Source organism: Saccopteryx bilineata, chromosome 2 (assembly GCF_036850765.1).
Source record: "Saccopteryx bilineata isolate mSacBil1 chromosome 2, mSacBil1_pri_phased_curated, whole genome shotgun sequence".
Classification (NCBI taxonomy): Eukaryota; Metazoa; Chordata; class Mammalia; order Chiroptera; family Emballonuridae; genus Saccopteryx; species Saccopteryx bilineata.
In genome coordinates this window covers 243892788-243913788 of record NC_089491.1, presented here as the reverse complement: position 1 = coordinate 243913788, position 21001 = coordinate 243892788, and the positions used below count along the sequence as shown (strand labels likewise).

The 21001-nt window shown below is 53.9% G+C and overlaps 1 protein-coding gene across 1 annotated transcript in view; it reads left to right on the top strand.

The window, feature by feature from the left end:
• The first annotated feature begins 4548 nt into the window (after positions 1 to 4548).
• The window catches only part of IGSF9B (immunoglobulin superfamily member 9B), a 53133-nt gene continuing 36680 nt past the window's right edge, over positions 4549 to 21001 (top strand). Inside the window, exons 1-3 of the mRNA XM_066259769.1 lie at positions 4549 to 4771; positions 15575 to 15772; positions 17492 to 17638. Of these exons, the coding sequence (XP_066115866.1) occupies positions 4708 to 4771; positions 15575 to 15772; positions 17492 to 17638 (409 nt within the window). The 5' untranslated portion in view covers positions 4549 to 4707. The remainder of the gene's footprint in view (positions 4772 to 15574; positions 15773 to 17491; positions 17639 to 21001) is intronic.

The window sequence follows — 21001 nt, the reverse complement described above, 5'->3', positions numbered from 1 at the left end:
GTGAGTGGTGGGCACTGTTACCCATCTGTTCCAGAACCTTGCTGCTGGGCCGCTAGCCTGGGAAGATGAGGGCATACTCAGGTGGGTCCCAGTTGCCTAGGGAGTCATTTTCTATGATGCAGCTCTAGGCAGAGTGATGGCTTGTGGAAAACTAATGGCAACATAGTCACCAGAACAACCATCATTAGCGCTCCAAAGTTCTGTAGGAAAAATTTGATGCAAAGCAGAGAACATCTTTTCTGCATTCCAAAAGCCACAAAACCATGAAACATGTCTCCTTTGAGCCTGTTTAGAGCTGGCCTCGTAGGCCAGGAAGGAAAAGTAATGTCAGCGAGCCGTTGGTGGTTGGAACTCAAGGCTGGGAAGGACTGGACCTGTCCCAGGGCCAGTCACTACCACTGAATCAAAGGTGTGGCCTTAAGGGAACTGCAACTGAGTAGGAGAACACTGGGTATTCTGGGAAATTTAAATCATAATGAAGTTTGAGTTTTAATAAGGAAAAGTCGTCAGGAATTTATTTTTGGAGAGAGAAAAGTGGACTGTTAAAATAGCTACTCAAATCCAGAAAGACAACTTATGACCAGACGCCACCTGCCCAACAGAACAGCAGGGATCTGGGAGAGGAGGAAGCAGAACAAGGTGCCTGCAAAGTTCCGTGAACATTTTGAGCCTAGTTGGAAAATTCTTATGATAAGGATGTTTGAGAAAAACCTTTCTCTAGTTCTCCCGTATCAGATCTTAAGATTAGATTTTATATTTTGCAAATCCAATTTTTCTTGTTTATTTTCTTCTCTCATTCCAAGTTCTTTCATAACATACAGACTGGTCTCTGGCATAACAAGAGAAAACCAGATGAAATGATTTGCTTCACAAATGGGCTAGAATTGTATAAGGGTCAAGCTCACACCTCTGTGTGCCTGAGATTGCTGGCAGCAGCTTGAATTAAAGTGAGGAAATTTTAAGATCTAGATACCGTTCGTAAACCCTTCCTTTCTAAGAATTTCTTCTATGGTTAATTTTTGTTTAAATTTTGAAGGCTGTTTTCACAGCAGAAGGTATCATTCCCAAGTGGCTACAACTCAACCTCCTATCCCACAAGCAATACAATGTGGAGACTGCTCCTGGTGAGAGGTGGGGGTCTACATTCTCTGCCTTAAAACTGGGGCAGGGCTTTTCCTTTGGCAGAGTGACAAATTGCATCTTTTAAGGTTAGGACATAAAGGGACTCCAGTTGTTGGAACCTAACCACCATGCTGTGAGGAAGCCCAAGCAGCCTGTGGAGAAGCCCACATGGAGAAGGACTATGGTTCTTTGTCTAGAGCCCTTGAGAACAGCCAACTTCAACTTACTAGCCATGTCAGTGAATCATTTTGAAAGTATGACTTGCACCCCCCCCCCACCCTTGGCTCCATTGGCCAGAAGTCATATGAAGTCAACAAGAGCTATCCCCACCGAGACTTGCCTAAACTGCAGATCTGTGCAAGTAAATGTTGCTGTTTTAAGTCACTGCATTGTGCAATTGTTTAAAATATGGCAATATAATGGATACAGTTTCTTAATTATATAAACACTCAACATGCTCTTTGGTGCTCATTTTGGGTAAATTGTTTTGACTTTGAGCAGCCTCTTTCCTCACAAGTAGCTTTACCAACAACCGTCCTAACCTAGATTCCACAAAGAGGTCTGGAACCACTGAGGAGGGTAAGAGGTGATATATGAAAGAACCATTGTTCATGAGTCCTACTTCCTTAGTGGATATGAGGGAGGAGTAAGGATGGTCTTCTTTTCTCTTAGACTTGGGGTTTGTCATTTGTTCTCCAAGGGCCTATGGGGATGTGTGGGTAGGTGGTGAGATGTGTTTTTTCATAGAGTAACTAGTAAGACTAGAATTTTGTATTTCCAGAAAGTAGAAAGGATGACATATACTCCTATACCTGATTGTACACACACTGCATCTTTTACTGACATTGGTGAATAATCAGTTACACCATCTTCACATTCTTCCATTTTGCCCTCTTGGACAGCTGGAATCTATGATCACCTTAAATCCTCCACTGGATGTATCCATGCCAGAGAGGGGTTGCCATCCTTCCTGGGTCCAGAGATTAGCCATATGCCAAGAGCAAAGGATTTAATTGGTCTTATTCCTTACTGTGTCTTTTTTGAGCTAATATGAAACCAAAGTGAAACATATCTGGTGATAATGCTGACATTTCCTTTTGTATCTAAACTTTTTTTTTTCTTTCCTGTTTGCCTTTACTCCTTTATTTTACTCCATTTTCAATAGATTCATCCAGAAGAAATTTAGTCTCCTTTTCAGATAGGTCTTTTGAGCTCTCTCCCACCCCGGCTCATGCTCATAAGCTCTTTATGTATTTTCTCCCTTCAATCTGACAGTTTCGATTCCCTAGCAGAAACCACCACACTGAGGAGGACAAAGTAGATGGCCAGCAAATACAAGCAAGATGGTGGTAAGGGTGGTTCTATCCTTTTCCTTATTCTGCAGGCCATCAGAATGTTTCTCTGAGCACATATGCTCCTCATGCCTTGTTTATATCTAAAAAGGGCCAGGAACTGGGGCTAGCCCTTAAAGAATCCAGCATTTCTCTCTAGGACAGAGCTGCTTAGAGGTTTTGGAAGGAGAAGAATCCTGGTACCACCAGCTCTGCAAATGGATCTTAGTAGGCTTTAGAGTGTTGAGACCCTAGGAAAACATGTGAATATGTGTGGTGTGTGTGTGTGTATATATAGTGAGGGTGGACTTGTTATTCTTGGTCACGCTAGTTGGGAATTAGATCATCAGTGGGGGCTTAGAGCTTCCAACTCACTTACATCATATCCCCAAGAAAGTCATCTTTGCAGAGGAAAAGAACCTAAGCAATGGCTCAGTGAGAGATGTACCCAAAGTTATTCCTGAGTGTGTTTGCATGACTGGAGTGGGTGGGTAGAGTAGGAGGTTACTCATGGGTTCTGGTTCTTTAGATTACATCCAGATGCTAAAACTTTACCAGTGTGTTTGCTGCTCTGCTGGGGATCCTAGCTTTCCATCTCTTGGCTGGCAGTGAGCTAAAAAGTTTCAGGTTTCAGGGAAAGCTGTTCGTCCAGTATTCAAGGCCACTTTCCATGTATGTTGTGTGTGTGTGTGTGTGTGTGTGTTCACAGAGGCCAATCTCCTTGTTCTGTTGGGAGCTTCATGTCCTACAGCCAGTGCTTTGTGGCTAAGGAGTATTTTGAGAAGTTGAAATTCCTAAGTTCTCCTGTGCTGCGCCTCTGTCTTCCTTCCTTGGCCAACAGCCCATCTTTGGGAGCTATGCCACTCTTACCGCTGCTTTCACTCTTGAAAGAACAAACATCTTCACTGCAGCCTCAGAATGCTGGCGATTGTTTGTAGTAGATGTTTCCATGACACTCATTTATTCCTTCTGCAACTACAACTATATTGGGGGAGGGGTTGTGGAGTGGTTACACTAAGAGACTGGGAAGCAAGAACTTCCCTGTACATGTCTTCTTCTGTGGGAATAAGAAGCCCACCTCCCCCTTTCTCTGTAGCTCTCAGTTTTGGGGGACCCCTAAACTGCTCCCCAAATCCATCGTGGCTTCATGTTGCTCAGATGGGGCTAGGCCCCAGTTGGGTGGGGAGGGGAGGAAACATGTGCATGAAGAGGCAGCCTTTTTTAGAAGAAGGAAAAAAAACCCAAAAACTTTTATTGCTCCAAGTTGAGATTTAGTAATGATGAACAATGCTGACCTGCACTGGGGGTGGCAGGGTGTGTGTACGGGTGTTCTAGAGGCGGGTCTGTGACACTCCTGCAGCTGAACCAATGACTCATTCTCAATCTTAGCGACTTTCAGAGGTCATTTTAGTCATTCCCTTGCCTTCAGGCGGGATGGAGCTTAACATCACGTTTGGGTAGGAGGGGTGCCTCACCGAGGGAAGCGTGTCCGTGTGTGGAAGGGAGTGGGGGCGGGGGAGGTTGCGCGTGACCTCTTGGAAAAGATCTCCAGCGAAGGACATTCCCGAGCTTTCCCAAGCTGCCCGTTCCTGGGCTTCCCCATTACTGAATCAGCATCATCCTCCAGGGAATTGCTTCTAGCTGGATGGAAACCGGATGTTGGGTTCCCTGGGTGGGCGGGGGCGACGTCTCCTCCAGAACTGTCATGGGTAATTGAGACTCCCAAGGTCCCATTATCAAGCCAGAAAATCTACCATTTCCTTTATCAAAAACTTGCCATGCAGTGTGAACAGAGAAGAGAACAGAGCAGAGTCGCTACAACGCCTTCTCTCTGGCAATGCGCATGATTCTGCGGCTCTGTGCTGGCTACACTTCAACGCACCTTGAAATGGGCTCGCCTCCGAGCCATGACGGACATACCTGCAAGCCAATCATATCTGAGGCTTGTGGGCAGTGACCAATGGGCGGGAAGTGAGGGTGGTGCCGGAGGCCCGGCCCGCTAGGCTTCACCGTGGCTCTGGCTGCGCTCTGCCTGAGCTGGTAGTGCAGGTGCCGCTGCGCCGGGCCCTGGGAGCCTGCGCGCCGAGACGAGCGGAGCCGCGGTGGGATGGGGAGCGGGCCGCCCAGGCTGCAGGAGCACGGGCGCGGGGCGTAGGCGGGTCGAGCAGGCGTGAGCAAGCGCTCGGGCGAGAAGTGTAAGGCGCAGGAGCACTTTGCGATAGGATGAGGCTCTTGGCTGGCGCGCGGTAGTACTATGATTTGGTATGTGGCCACTTTGATAGCAAGTGTGATCAGCACCCGAGGTCTTGCGGCTCAAGGTGAGTTGAAGTGCAGCGTTCCTGCTTTGCTCCTCCTGTGGCTTTTCAGCCCCTTCCTCCCGGCCTCAGGTTTCCCGGCCCCTCCGAGAGCCGCGCCTTTCCGCGGGCGAGGCTCGGGCTCCGGCCAGGCGCGCTCCGAGACACTGCCTGGGAGGGCCGGGGGCCGCGGGCTGTAGGGTCAGGTGGAAAGCGGTCCCAGTCCATGGGCTGCCCGGCTCTCGGGACAGACACGTTGGGCTCGGGGTTGACTTCACTCACCTGCCACCCTAGGTCTTCACACCCGCGTGCCGAGCCCGATGCCCTTAGCAGGAGCAGCGGTCTTCCCGAGCGTTGGGGAGTCGGGAGGCTTTCCTAACTCTGGGTGCCGGGGAGTTTGCGGGTGTTCGGACAGGCTGCAGCATTGTCGCGCCCTCGCTTCGCAGACTGGCCCTTGCAGGGAGGCGCAACCCAGAGCCTTGGGACTCTCGGCACCCATGGCTAAGGGACAGCATTATCGGCCCTGAGGGTACCCACCGCTCCAGCTCGCGCCCCTCCTGACCACAGATCTTGGCAGCCATAGGTGGATCCTCCTCTCAGTGCGGGAAGCGCACGGAGACCCGAGAGAGGAGAAGAGCGAGGGTCCCTCGGCGGGATCCAAGGAGTGTCCACTTTTGGCTAGCCCGGCCATGCGCCCGCGCCTGCCTGAGCCGCACCTGGGCCCGGCCAGGTAAAAGTTCCCTGAAAGCGCACTCTACCCGCGCGGACTCCAGGCCTCCCTCCCAGGCTGCGAGGCAGAGCTGGCTGGGGGCAAGGGCAGCGGGGGAGAGGGTTCCCACTGCTGCATCTCTGAGCTCAGGGAGGCGTCTTTCTTTCTCTCCCCCCACCCGGAAGAGACTAGAGGGATGCTGGCGAGTTGGGTGATGCGCGCGTGAACGCGCGGGCTTTTGCTCTGGAGACGGGCAAAGCGACCTACAAGCCGCTGGGTGGCACCCCCAGCTCTCGGCCCTTGTATGGAAGTAGGAGCGCAGCCTGAAGGGTGCCAGGACTCTGAGCTCATGGTTCTCAGCGCGCCGACACGACCCAGCAGCGTACAAGTTCATAAAGCCTGGAGGACATGGCTGCGGGAGAGAGCCGGTCTTTGGATGGAAGTCGGCAGGGAAGACCTGCCGAAGAGGGAACTCTCATCGGCGCTAGGGCGGAAGGAGTGGTCAGGAGGCACCACCCTCCTCACCTTGTCTGGGGCTGTGTACGGGGAGAGGGAAGTGATTTGAAAAAGTTTCTGGAATGGAATGTCTCCCATGCTATTTGGGGAGGGTCTGAGAACAGAACCGGAGGAAGGCTAAGGGGAAAGGTGATTTTGTTAAATAGTGTGTTGACCAGGATTGTTTTAAAACTTCATTTATCAGTTGTGAAAACAGGCCAGGGAGCCTCCAGGAATCTATAGAACGGGGTTGGGGCTGAGGTGGGTCAGGTTGTGCTTGAGAATCTGGATCTGTCCTCAGTCTCCTTCCCCTATTGCAGTCTTCCAATGCCCTCATCCTCCCCTCCAGTTTTTGGTATGTTCCTGCTTTGGAACTGTCACTGAAAGCAGAAAAGGATATGCTAGGATCTTGGGAAAAAATGGAGGGGGGGCACTGATAAAAGGATCTGAAATAGTCTCCAAAGCTGAGGGGTGAGGAGAATGGACTTTTTGCAAGTTTAAGCACAGAATGAAGGAAAATGGGTTTATATTGCAGCAACACACAAAATGGCCAGACAAAAAGAAGGACTTTCCAATGTTACATGCTGTTGGGCATGAAGGTTATACTTTCTTTCTGGGTGTAGGGAGGGCCTTCTGTTTGGGATGGCTTGACATGCACCCCTGCCTGCCACCCCTTAATGATCTTGTGGTCTTTCAGCCTAAAGAAGATCTACGTTTAGTGGTTGAGGACCTAGGACTAGAGTCAGGTGACCTAGACTCAAATCCTGACTGCCACTTGCTGGCTTTGTGACCTTGGACAAGTTGTTTAAGCTTGCCTCAATGGGAAATGGGGTTAACAGGATGAGATTGTAGGGTTTGTGTGTGTGTGTGTGTGTGTGTGTGTGTGTGTGAACATTAGGGCTATAAAGAAATGAGTGACTACTTGTTGTATAGTAAGTGCTCAATGAATGTTATTGTTATTACTATTGTTTCATTATCTCTGGGGTTCTAGGCTTCTTCTCAGTTTCTTTCCCTTGGGCCATTCAGGCCTTTGGGAACAGGAGTGTCTTGGAGGAAGTTCAGAAGGCTGCCCCTGTCAGGAACCAAATACCTTTCACAGACTGACCTTGTCTGGGAGAACCTCTTACCCCTTTGCAGCCCAGGGAGATGTGTGGAGGGCATGCAGGCCTCTGGGCTGCTTGCAAAGCCTTTGAAAGATCTGCAAAACTGGAATTTCATCAGTGGCCGGAGGCTTGTGGGAAGGACGCAGCAGGTCATAGCCTCATAGCCTCTGCAGGAAGGGAGAAGGGGGGCCTGTATGGCAGGCGCCTGCTCACATGAGAAACAGCCAGCAGTGTTCAAATGCTGGCTCTGTGTGAGAGAGCTCAGCTGTGCTCTGACTGGCAGAGGTGACTTCCGGGGAGATTCCTGAGGGGGAGGGACTTGGGGATGCCATGCTTAGGGTTTGCCTGAAGCATCGGCTGCTGTAGCACAGGGGTCTGTGTCAGGAGAAGATTGAAGTGGGTGAAGAGGTTGGGGAAGGTTTGAAGAAGGAGGAGACTAGAGAAGTTTCTGTAGTCTGTAAGATGATGATTGGAGTCTCAGCATCCCAGACATTTGCTGAGCAAGCTTCGGGGAGGACCCTGGGCCATGCTTAGCTGACTCTCGGCCTGGATTCCCAGGGCTCCCTCCTCTTGTCTCCCACAGAATCTGTGGCTGGATTATCCCAGACTACAGTGTCTCCCCCAAAAGTGGAGTTCTGACTCCAATCCTGCTGGTAGCTGAACCAGTGCCCTCTATTCTCTGCCTGGCCTTGACCCTTCATTCTTCTTTTGGTAATGAAGATGAAGAGGAGGAAGTTAGACCTGGAGGCTGCCAGCAAGACCTCATGGACAGCCAGCCTATCAGCTAGGAAGGGCTTGGCTCAGGAAGTGGCCAAGTGGTGTGTATATGTGCATCCCTAGCCCATACGTTAGAGGCAGAGACAGAGTTGTGTTGTTGGAGTTGGAGGCAGAGTTGCATAGGGCAGCATGTACCCTGGGGGAGGCTGACTGGGGGATGTGTTTGAAGGGGCATAGTAGGGGGCGGTGGGAAGAATCAGCTTTCAGTGACTGGCCTGAGGCCCAACATGTGCTAGACTTGGAGTTGTCAGGTCCCAGAGCTGGGAGGTTTCATGTTTTAGCCCTGAGATAGAAAGCTGGGATCTGGTTACCGGAGGAACAGAGGCTACCTAGCTGGGGAGATGCTAAAACCCAGCATCTCCCGGCCCCACCCTCTTCCCTGGCTCCTGGCTTCTGGCTCTGCTTTCTCCCAGCGCCTGCATCCCCCCCCCCCCCAACCCGCCCAGCCAGGGCGTGGCTCTCAGCTGCTTTCTCTTGTCTCTTGGCCCATTCTTTCTCTGGCATGCTGGGTACCTTCCTGTGTGCCTTGCCCAGCGACTGAGGGCAGGGTGATAACCCTAAAGGGGGCTAGGCTGGAGATTACCACACTTCTCCACGAGCGCCTCTCCCCCTCCCCCACTCCGTGGCCTCCTCAGGCTGGGGCCTCGGGTCTCTGTGGAGCGCTTTTCTTCTGTCTGCTCCTAGGGATGGGTTAAGCAGCTTGTGTGAAGAGAGGTTCTGAATTGTGGAAAGAGCTTTAATTGGTGTAAGCCGTCTAGATGTGTGTGCATGTCTGCATGTATATGTGCATGTGTGTGTCTATGTGTGTACATGTGTGTTTGTATGCACCCATGTGTACACGTGTGTACGTGTGGAATGCAGCAGCAGAGGGGGCAGTCTGTCTGCATGCATGGGGTGGGGAATCACTCCTCTCCAAGTGCTGTGGGCGGCAGTGTGACTAGACTCAGAGGAGATGCCTTGCTTTCCTCATCTCTCCTCTCTGCACCAGAGTTTAGGCAGCCCAGAAGTTTCCAAAGTTGGAAGCCCAGCCCAGGTTCTTGATTTAAGGATGCCTGTGGTCCCTGTGGGAGAGCCTGAGTAGGGGAGAGAAACCCAGGCAGAGCTCCCGGGATGCTGACAGCAGGCCTGTCCTACTCTTGCGGCTCTGACACTTGCTGCCCGTTGTTCATCATAGGCCAGAGTAGAGGGCTGGGTCCCAGGGAAGATGGGAGAGGTGCTGGGTTGGAGAGGCAGCCTGCAGCCTGGCCCTCAGGCATGCTGCCCACGGGTGCCAGTTCAGTCTGCCCTAGGCAGTTGACCTATTTTTCTTAGGAATCTCCCGCTTTCCTGTTTTTTCTTGCGTGAATAAGTAGCAGACTGGTGAGCAGAGACAGGGCTTCCATTAGGGTTTAGAGAAAAATCCCATGGGACCAGGGTTTTGAGGGAGGCCCCAGCCATCCTAGCTGTCCTGAGAAGATGGGACTGAAATAGTTCCCTCTTGGCCTGTCCTTCTGTCCCCTGCCCCCCATCCCCATTACCTCCTTCCTGATCACAGGCACTCACCAAGACAGTCTGTGGCAGACAGCTTGCACCAATACTCATCTTCACAAGCGGTGTGAGGTGAGCCACTGTCTTCTTTTTCCAGCTTCAGAGTGGGGAGTGCTGATGCTTCTACTTGAGTAAATACGGGCCTTGGTCTTTCACTTATTATGTCTACCCTGGTGCCTTCCCTGAGGATTGTGACCCTGTGGCAGACACAGCCCCTGTGTCCTCACCTGACCAGGCCTGCCTGCTGGTCCTGGAACACACGGATGCACTTGGCCACCCGTGAGTGTGTAGGTGCAGGCCTCCCCCCCTTCCCCCGGGTTGGGGAGATGGGGGAAGGGCTTGAGATCGGGTGTGGCTTTGCCTTTCTGCTGAGGAGCCATTAAAGGAGCAGAGCGGAGGTTGAATTACTGGCTGCTTCCTGTCAGGGGCTCCTGGGGAAAGGGCTCTAGGAAAGATAATCTAGTAGCAGAGAGCAAATTAAGGTTGCTAATAGTGTTACTGCCTTGTGGGCTGCTAGGGCAGCCCACCTGAGAGGGACAGGGAGGAGGGTACCCACAGGAGAAGGGGGCCTGCAGTTTCTGCCCCTCCTCCCCTGGACCTTGCGGTTCAGAGGGTGGAAAATTCCCTGGTGAGGCCTGGGCTCGCCTGACCTCTGACTTCCGACCCGGAGAGGTGTAAAGGGAAATGGGTCAGAAGGGCTGCGAGAACACTGATGGGGAGACACAGGAATGGGACTTCTCTGAGGACCTGTCAACATGGGTGTGGGAGTCCCCACCGGAGACAGAACGGTACCTAGGTGACCCCAGCCCACGTGCCTGCTGGAAAGGAGAACAGGCGGATGCTCTGATGGTTTGAACACAGGCGTCTTCTCCATCTCACACTTTTAGATGTTCCGAGCTTTGCTTTAGATGGTAGGGAGTCTGTCTTCTGCCTCTCTTGTGACACCTGCTGGGTGTATGCCTCCCTGGGAGCTGGAGTCGCAGGCTCCTTGGAATCTCCTGGAGCCTCTTGGCTTGTCATAAAAGAATGATTGGGGGACTGTCAGGGGCTGTACCTTTTTTGGACTCAGCAGAGATTATTTTTAGTTTGGCAGATGGAGGTGGCAGTGGCTGTCGCTTGTATTTTTAGACAACAGGCCAGTGGTTGGGGAGTCTGGTGCCCAGAGGGGGAGGGGGAGGGGCCGAAGGAGCAGGAAGAAGAAGAGGCTCCGGTCAGGACCAGTACTCATGAGCTATGGAGGCTGGTGCTCACTCGTGGTCTCTCCTTACCTCAGCGGCCACCAGACCCAGCCTGAGGCTCCTGGGTCTCAGGTACAGTGACACTTAGCTCAGAACCAGCCAAAGTCAGCCAACTGCCTTCTGAAAAGCCCGCCTTGTCGTCCTCGTTGGGTCCTGGGCTGCAGGAGTCCGGTTGTTGGAACCTGGGCAGAGAATGCTGGGGGGAGGGGGTGGCCAGGGAGGGTGCTATTTCTTGGGTGCAGTAGGGGAGAGGCCTTGGTGCTTGGCCTTTGGTCAGTAGGTGGTGTGAATGAATGAGCTCAGGCAAAGCGGACATGCGGCCGCCCCACCTGCTACCCTGGTGACCGGCTGAGCCACGGTGCCTCCTTGCTGGCTCCTTTGTGAAACGGAGGTGGTAGCGCTCTGTCAGGTGGTCACTGTGGGCATGAAATGAGCTCCGTGCTGCATGCCCGGTGCAGAGCCTGGCATGTGGTGAGTGTGTGGAGGAAGTGGATGCTCTCCCTGCCCTGGCACTTGGACCTGCTCTCCCGATGGAGTGACTCCCATTTTCGGCCGCTCTTCCTCTTGCAGCCCTGCCCTGGTGGAAGAGCTCCAGGTTGTGAATGTCAGGCACGGGGCCGGGACAGGCCCTGGACGCCTCATGGCTCTGTGCTCACAGGGGATCCAATGGCAGCCCTGGACTTGCTTTCTCGCTGTGCACCACCTGGCCCAGAGAGCAGGAGATTTGTACCCTGTGAGCTTTCCAAAGGTCAGCCAGACCGCAGGTCCCACCTCGTTCTCCTCTGCCCTCCCCCTCTCTCTTCCCTACTGGGGTAAAATGGCTCCGAAGTATGCTGGCTTGTGGAGTCCCAAGGTACAGATTAGCTAGGCTCAGGGCACTACTGTGTCCTGCCTTCTCTAAACTGGGGATGGGAAATCCGGGACACCTCACAGTGTCCTACTGTCCTCACCCCTGCAGAGAGCAGCTCCCCCAGGAGGCTGCGGCCATCCCTGGGCTGCTCATTGCTCAGGCTTCTGTGATGGGGAAGGGCATCTGGGGGCCTCGACCCCTCTAGCAGCTTCTCATCTCAGGTCAATCACTCTTCCCCTCCTTCCCTCCCTCCCTCTCTCCTTCTCACCTCCCCCCTTCCTTCATGCTCCCTTCAGAACCACTGGGCAGTTACTCCAGCCAGCTCTGCTGGAGAGAAACCCACCTGCTCCTTGAAGGAACAGCCTCAGCTCTGTCCCCTCCCAGTTCTGGGTCCCTTGAAGGCCCGTGTCTGTGTCCCAGCAGCTGATTCCTATGTGCCAGTGAGTTCTCTCTCTCTCTCCCTCTTCCCCTCTCTTCCTTCCTCCCTCTCTCTCTCCCTCTCCCTCCCATTCTCTCTCATCTTGGGCTGGGTGCTGCCTGTGTCTGGTTTGCATTATACTCATCTCTGTGTCTCTCCTTTCTTGCTTCCTGAATCTCTTTCCCTCCTTGGTTTGCGTTTGGTGTCCTCCTGGGTTTGAGTTCCTCCGTCTCTCCTCCATCCCACCCTTCGTCCTTCTTCACTGATAGCCGTTTACTTATTTATTTTTAGTGAGTTTTTCTTTAGAAAGTGTTTTATTAGACATAGTTTGGTCCAGAAAAGATCAAGCTTAGGGAAAAGTGCTTGTGGGTGATGGAGAGAATGTGTGTGTGTGTGTGTGTGTGTGTGTGAGAGAGAGAGAGAGAGAGAGAGAGAGAATGGAGAGAAAGTGTGTGTGTGTGTGTGTGATGGATAGAACGTGTGTGTGTGTGTGTGTGTGTGGTGGAGAGAACGTGTGTGTATGTGTGTGTGAGAGATGGAGAGAACGTGTGTGTGTGTGATGGATAGAACATGTGTGTGTGATGGATAGAACATGCGTGTGTGTGAGGGATAGAACATGTGTGTGTGTGATGGATAAAACATGTGTGTGTGTGTGATAGAGAGAACGTGTGTGTGTGAGAGAGATGGAGAGAATGTGTGTGTGTGTGTGATGGAGAGAACGTGTGTGTGTGTGTGTGTGATGGATAGAACATGTGTGTGTGTGTGTGTGTGATGGATAGAACGTGTGTGTGTGGTGTGGTGAAGATTCAGAAAACCAAGGAGGCAGACTGAGTTCGGGGGCCAGGCTTTCTTCTTGGGGAATTCCGTCTCTTTTGGCTTTTTATCTTTGGGATGCTTATCTCACTGTGTCCTCTTTCAGCTACTGGTCCCTAGTGGACAGGGTCCTTGAGAAGACATGGGATGCAGCTGCCTGGTTAAGGGGGGGAGCCTCGAGTGGATGCTCAGCCTGTGAGCCCAGGGGCTGGCTGTGGGTGGGGTGGAAACCTGGAGCCTCCTCCTGCACTGGGGGAGGTGTGAACCAGGCTGCTTCATTGCCATGCGGTGAGAATGAGGCAACTGGAGGTGCAAATGAGCAGCTGGCACTGTGGGCACCTGTGTCAGAGCCCAGAGCCCACCACCTCCTAGGCTTGCCCCACAGGGTCCTCAGCCCCAGCAGCCAGAGAGCTCCAGAGCCCTGCTTCACTGGTAGAGGTGGGCAGCCACCCAGCCAGCAGTTTGGCCTTTCTTTCTGCTGCCCTGGGCCATAGCGCTCAAGTCTTGGGAAGGAGCCCTTCTTGTATGGACAGCCTCTGTGTTTCCAACCAGGGAACCCAGCCCCTGGGAATAGCTCCTTCTTCTGCTCCTCTGTTTTCTCTTTTTATCTCCTTGAAAGTCTGTGCTGCACACACATATGTACATACACACACTCACAATGTCCTTTTGCCAAGAGCTGTACACAGACACACACATGCACACACGTGCACACACGTGCACATGCATATTCCTCCCCTGCTCACTCATATACCACTCTTTGTACATTTCTCCCGGGTCCAGGATCAGCCTTTGTGCTCTCAGGTGCTGGAAGGCAGGTTCTGCCCCTCTGTGGGTGCCCCTGGGGTGGTGGGGGAGGCACCTGCTGTAGCAGGGCCCTCGCCATGCTTTCCCTGAGGGGCTGGAATTCAAATTTAGTGTGAAGCACGGCTGGGAGGGGGGGGACTGGGAACCTGCTGGGGCCTCAGGCAGGTGAGTGCAACACTCTGCTCCAAAAATACTCTGTGATCTTAGCTCTTTCTCTAGAAAACAGTGATGTCACTGGTAGCCAATCAGCTTCTGGAAGGTCTTGCCTCCTCCTCCTTCTGCAACTTGCAGGGGAGAAGCCAGAGAGGGGGAAGGGGAGAGGGAGAAAGAGAAGGAGAGATACACAGAAACAGACAGACAACATACAGACACACAGAGAGTCGAAACACAGAGACACACAGGCACACAGAGACAGAGGTCCACACAGAGAAAAAGCAGGTAAAAACTCCTTCCCTTTGCACAGTCAAACAGAAATCCACATACCCCCTGACACACACACACACACACACACACTCTCTCTCTCTCTCTCTCTCTCTCTCTCTCTCTCATACAGGCATAGAAACAGGGAGAGGGAGACAGGAAAGTAGACAGAATCACCCGAATAGAGTGGGAGATGTCTAGAGATGTCTCATCTCTAGAGAGAGATGGAGACAGAGACACAAAGACAGAGACACAGAAATGCGGAGAAGGAGCAAGAAAGAGCAGACAGATACAGCAGAGAGACCAGGAGAAAAAAACAGAGATGGAGACAGAGACATGAAGGAGAGACAAAGATGAGAGAAGGAGACAGGCAGGAGCACACAGGGGTCAGAGAATCAGACCCAGAAGCAGCCGACAGACAGACAGACAGACAGACAGACAGACAGACAGACATTGCTCTTCTAGGCATCCTCCCTGCAGTGGTGGGCGGGCCAGGGGCGCTGTGGTTGTCAGCCTCAATGAGCGGCTGCTGTCCATGGTGCTGCCTGCAGGGTTCTGGAGGGGAAGCGGGTGGGGACGGAGAAAGCCTGGGTTGTGCTGGGTAGTGTGAGGGAAGGCAGCAGGGGGAGACTTCCTCAGCCGTCCCTTTGATTGGGAAGTAAGCGGGACAAGGTGACTTTGTGGGCACGGAGGCCTGGTGTGGGAGTTAGGAGTGTCAGGCTGGAGGTGGGGCTGTGCCCCTCGGGTAGGGGTTCTAGTGTTTAGGGGTCCAGGAGCATGCTGTTGGGTAGTGTGGAGCAGTGTCTGAGTTAACCTCCAGCTCGGGGTGGGCCTTCTCACCTTGTCCCCCTCCCCTGCCAGGAGGATGGGTGCATTCTGTCCAGCTGTATGGTTTGTCCTCTGCCCAAGGAATGATTTCTCCTTAGCTGGCTGAGGTTAGCGGGCCCCAGGGCCGCCTCCTCTGCCCCTAGCATCCTGCTCTTCCGATGGGGATATCCAGGGCTTCACAGCCTAGTAGGCTAGGGGCTTGGAAACTGGAGGGCTGATCTCTCTGGTAGCTGCAGGCCCAGTAGGGGGTGGGAGGAGGGGCCTGACAGGGATTTTCTCTCCAGTGTGCCCCTAGCAGCCTCCACTGGGCTTGGGAGGGATTCCCTGCTCCTTCATGGAACACTCTTGTTTTGTGCTGCCAACATCAGACTGCGTGGGGGTAGGGAGTAGGAGGAGGGCAGGAGGAGGCAGGGAGCTCCTACCAGGCTCTGGTGGGAAGCTTCTGGTGTAGGAAGCTCATCTGAGTTTATCCTCGGCCACAGCAGCCTTGGTGGCAGGCCTGCTGAGGTCACTCCATTTTCTCAGTGCCCTTCGAATTCTTGTGTTGGGGGGTGTCACAAGGAAGGGCGTGGCCATGGCTCTGCGCTTTGGGATTGGGGAGGGGAGGGCTGGCCCGCAAAACTGCAGAGGGCCACTCCCCTCCCCTGTGGGCTCGAGGCTGGGGGCTGGAGGAGAGAGGTGCAGGGTGCCCTGGGGACCCTCCTTAGGAGGGGGTCTGAGGGTATCTGGCCTTGGGGAGGGCGGCAGAGGTCCTCAGACATGACTAGAAGGCTGCCTCTGGGGCCCCCAGGGAAGGATCTCCTTGTCACCTCCTTTTCTAAATTCCAACTTTGCTGTCCCGTCAGCTGCCCACGGCCTGCGAGAGGAGCCCGAGTTTGTGACAGCGCGAGCTGGCGAGAGCGTGGTTCTGCGATGCGACGTGATCCACCCCGTGACAGGACAGCCCCCGCCCTATGTCGTGGAGTGGTTCAAGTTCGGGGTGCCCATTCCGATCTTCATCAAGTTTGGCTACTACCCGCCCCATGTGGACCCTGAGTATGCAGGTAAGGGCTGGGCCTCTCTGCCTCCTGCCCTTGGCTCTGCAGGGCTGCCATGTTCTGTGGAGCCCCAGCTCTCAGCGGTTAAGTTTCCTCCGGCCTTTATCTCTATTGTCTCCTCTGTTTTTCTGACTGGTCTGTTACCTCTGTTCTCTACAGTCTCTGCCTCTGTCTTCCCATCCTTTGGACTTTGGTAGGTTTCCATTCAATGGTGGAAGAAGAGGGAAGAGGAGGTGGTATAGACACGAAGCCCTCCTAAGCCACCCCGCCCATGGTTTGCAGGGGCAGAGGCAGGAGGCGGAGCCAGGGCAGCCTAGACAGCTGCCCACGTGGGAGAGCCGGGCTGGGCCAAGGGCTGGTCTGTGCCGGAGGAAGCTGAGTCAGCCGCCCCGACTTGTTGTATGGTGGCGGCGGCTATGGGGTTTGCTCTGTCTGCCTGTCCCCACACCTCCCTCTGGCTCCCCAAGTGTGTGTCTGCCTCTGGCTGGCGCCTGCTCTCTGCCTCCTCTGCCCCGGTGGCTCCTGCCAGCAGCTGCCGCGCTGTGAGTCACTTCCAGTGCCTGCCCGCCAGCCTGCCCCGGAGGGGGCGTGGGGCACGTGCACATGTGGGAGGAGTGTGTGCACCTGTGAGTGTGTGTGTGTGTGTCTCTGTGCTGAGGTTTAAAGGAAGAGAGGAAGCTGGCAGGATGCTACTTTTGTCTTTACAACTGGCTACTGAGGTCCGCGTTGTATTTCTCAGAAAACTTCCACCACCCCCTCCCTACTCCTGTGCCTATGTCTCTTTTTCTCTTTTTTGGCCTGCTTGCAAGGTTCTGATAGTCTGGTCTGAGGCAGATTGCCAGTGTAGAGACAAGGAGGGAGGCAGAGGAGGTAGTGATACTGGATGGAGGGGTGTGCTGAGGTGGTGGGGGAGGGGAGGGAGGACCGGTGGGTGCCCGGGTACCCTCCCTCGCCACGGAGGATGGGTCGCTGCTCCTCATTCTGTGAGGCTCCTGCTGCGAATCTTCCCATCTCAGTGCTGTGAGACAAACATGTCTGTGAGCCCAAGACGACCTCAGGGGAAGAGGATGGAGTTAAGGAGGCTAGCTAGGGACTGTTTGCCCTGCTGGCGCCAGCCCTGTCCTCATTCTGAGGCAAATAGACCCTGTGGCCTCAGCTCCTGGGCTCTGGCTATGTGAGTAGTGGCTCTGGAACTGGTATCGGAACTGGGAAGGCATCTAGTGCCCTGGTCTTTAACCTGCCATCCTCTACTGGACAGAGGGGGGTGTGTGGCCGTGGGGGACAGCTGGGAGAGGTTACTCCCCCAGAATGGAAGTGTTTCGGAGCCTACACTCGCTTCCAATCCTGCTCCCTTCTTCCCCTTCCCCTTTCTCTTTCCCTCCCTCCCCTCCTGCTCTCCCTCCTTCTCTCCCCTCAGCTCTGTGTCCCTCCACTCTTTCCTTTGTCCCGAGAGATCTCCAAAAGAAGGGTAGCATTCTAGGGAGCGGAGGCTCTTCTCAGTGCCAAGCACGGAGCTGCACTCACAGCTGGGCTGGGCCAGCTGCGGCTGGAGGGCTGGGGCGGGGTGGTGGCTCCAAGGCCAAGGCTCTGTGCCATCTCCTTGGCCACCTGTGGCCAGAGGTTGGTGCCAGCTGTTGTCTGCAGGCAACACTGGGCCTCTGCCTTTAGCTGGGGGTGTGGCACTGTGGGCCTCACCCCTGGTGCTTTGTTCATTCTGTCCCCCAGGCCGAGCGAGTCTTCATGACAAAGCATCGCTGCGGTTGGAGCAAGTTCGCTCTGAGGACCAGGGCTGGTACGAGTGCAAAGTGCTCATGCTTGACCAGCAGTATGACACCTTCCACAATGGCAGCTGGGTCCACCTCACCATCAACGGTGAGTACCGGGCTGGGCAGCCCAGGGAGCCTGTTCTCTGAGGGCCTGTTTCAGGGAGAGCCTCTCTTTGGACAGCATCTCATCCCTACTCCAAGCCCCTCCTGCAGAGAGGAGCCTCAGCACGTGGGGCTCCACCCCTCGCGCCCCTAGCTGTCCCCAGAGCCTCTGAGATCAGTGTGGTGCCTGGGAGGAGCAGCTCCCTGAGCATGAGGCAGGGGTTTGCTGTGACTGATGGTCTTGGAGTCCCTCATTGGGAGGTAGGAATCTGGTTCTTGAAGCCAGGAGGGTTCAGGCTTTGCGGAGGCCAAGGCTGAAAGTGCAGTGTTCCCCAGCCCTGGAAAGACCCTGCTAGCCCGGGAAAGGCCTCCCCTCTCATTAGTGGGGTTCCCAGAGCCCCATCATTGCAGTCTTCTTTCTCAGGGTGACATGTTGGTTCCTTGTGAAGTGTGTTCATTTGCTTAACACGCACCGCGGGTCTCCTGTGTGCCAAGCCCCGCACCCGATGACGGGAAGGCAGGGTGGGCAGACCCAGACTCCGTCCCTGCCGGAACTGGCCTTTTTGTCTAAGGCAGTGGTCGGCAAACCGCGGCTCGCGAGCCACATGCTGCTCTTTGGCCCCTTGAGTGCGGGCGCAAAGGCCAGCTTAGGGGTACCCTAATTAAGTTAATAACAGTGTACCTATCTATATAGTTTAAGTTTAAAAATTTGGCTCTCAAAAGAAATTTCAATCGTGGTACTGTTGATATTTGGCTCTGTTGACTAATGAGTTTGCCGACCACTGGGAATGGGAGCAGCCTGGGAAGAGTCACAGTTTTAATGGCTATCTGTTATTTATAGCTCAGGTTAAATGAATTGTGCTGTGCATGATGCTTTTCAAGCGTTAGGGCAAGGAAGCCCCACGTGGAGGCCCTAGGGGAGGAGGCTGGTTCCTGGTGCTGGCCTGGGCTGGGGTCCTGGGCCTCCCTCGGTGGAGGGTCCCTCTTGTGTCACTGGGAGTCCTGACTTGCAAGGGAGCCTTCTGAGGAGCCAGGAGAAGCTGAAAGGAACTGTGGAGAAAAGGAAGGGTGGGAGCAGGTTTCTCTGGTTTGTTTTTCTGGCTGCACCCTTATCTTTCTATATTCAGTGTATGAGAAATGTATTGAGTTAGCTCTGTGTTGAAGAACTGAGCTAGTAGTGCCGAGGCTTCAACAGGGTGCGTGCTTTGGATGTGCGCACGCAGCTTGGGTCCCTGCGGTTTGGATGCTTTGCGACTGTAGCTGCCGTGGTTGGGAGAGAGAAACTGGTGTTGTTCCTGGCTTGGCAGCTTCTCTCGGTATCGCTCTGCCCGGAAGGACAGCTCTGTCTGCCCTCCCTTGCGGGGCTGGGTCACGCATCCCAGGGCTTGGCTCAGGCTGTGCGCCTTCTGGCGTGAGAACCTGTCCAGGGCTTTGAAGGCGTGGAGCGTTTTAGCCAGAGCCCTGACCTCTGGGAAAAGCACACTTAGGCATGGCGGCCCCAGGCCGGTGTTGGTCCAGAATGCTTGACCCAGGAGATGCAGTCAGCTCTCGTTAACCGGTCCCAAGAGACTGATTGGAGGCTGGTTGTAAATCTTGGGTGGACCGTTCCCACCGACTGGCAAGCTTTTGAGTCACCTCCTTTTGATGCCAGCTGTTGTGTGTGCTGGGAATGAAAACTCCTCGTAATATTAGCCCAAGTACAATGTAATTAGGAAGGTAGAGCTGCTGCAACAAGCCTCGCGGAAGGAACACTGAGCCAGAGGCCCCCGCGTTGCGAGTGCTCTCTCTCGTGCCCTTTCCTAAACCGAGCGGAAATCTCGCTGTCTCCTCTTCCTGTCACATCTTCCTGCCAGTGTTTGCTTCAGCAGTTTGAGGCACCAGGCCTTCCACAGATGTTCACACGACAGGAAGGAGAACGTAGTGTAGAATTGTGCGTTCCGTCACGTCTCTGCCTTGGTTGGCATGGGTGGGAGTTGCTTCTTTGGGGATTCCTAATTGCTCAGAGTGGAGTGGGCATGGGAGAAAATCCTGGAAAAATTCAGTTGGCTTCATGAATCCATTGCCTGTCATGTATGTAGGATCCTGGGCAGCTTCGGTCACCTCTCTGGGCTTCAGTCTCCTCAGTTACCAAAAATACGCCCATTTGCAAAGCTGTTGTGAGGATTGAGTGATGCACTGTATGAGAAAGTGTCTTGCCCAGTGTCTGAAATGTTAATTACATGAGGGTAGTTATGTGCGACATGTTGGCCATTCTTCTTCTCAAGAGAAAAAGCAGGTGAAATCATAGATGTATCTGCAGGGATGAGGCAACACAGGAAGGTACTTCAGGCTGGAAGGTGCAGAGGATGGTCATCGTTTGAAAGTTCTTGCAGGCCCTGGCCGGTTGGCTCAGTGGTAGAGCGTCAGCCTGGTGTGCAGGAGTCCCGGGTTCGATTCCCAGCCAGGGCACACAGGAGGAGCGCCCATCTGCTTCTCCACCCCTCCCCCTCTCCTTCCTCTCTGTCTCTCTCTTCCTCTCCCGCAGCCAAGGCTCCATTGGAGCAAAAGATAGCCCCAGGCACTGAGGATGGCTCTATGGCCTCTGCCTCAGGCACTAGAATGGCTCTGGTTGCAACAAAGCAATGCCCCAGATGGGCAGAGCATCACCCCCTGGTGGGCATGTCGGGTGGATCCTGGTCGGGCGCATGCGGGAGTCTGTCTGACTGCCTCCCCGTTTCCAACCAGAAAAATACACACACACACACACACACACACACACACACACACACACACAAGAAATTTCTTGCAAATCCACCCATAATTATCCATTCAAAAACACATTCATGAGTGTCCAGTCTGGGCCAGCTCTGGGGGCCCAGGGTAGGCAGTCAAATCCAGAGACAGTTGCAATATGGGCTTGGGGAGCACAGGAGAGGGAGAGCCTCTCTGGGGAAATGATTCTGTGCAGAGACCTGACCAGGGGTGAGGAATTAGTTAGGGGCAGGGTTGGGAGATGGGGAAGCGTATTCCAGGCAGAGGGAACAGCATGCCCGGAAGCCCAGAGGAAGGGGAGCTGGTACGTTCAGGGAACGCAGGCAGGTTGCTGATATACAAGTGTTAGGCAGAAAAGCTAAGAATACGCACTATCTGCTTCAGGCTTTAGAACCAGTGCTCCTCATAGACTACTTTGCCCTTATCAATGAGCCTACCTCCCAAACAGGTAGAACAACACAGACACCTCCCAAGGCAAAAGGGAGATCTCCCTCCCTTTATTCTCCTGTTCCTTCATTCCAAGTCCTGAGGTTCCTTCTAGCATAAATATTTTCGTTACTGAAAGCAAGAGTCTAGGGCACCAATATTCCATTGCTTCCAAATGAGAATGTTTAAT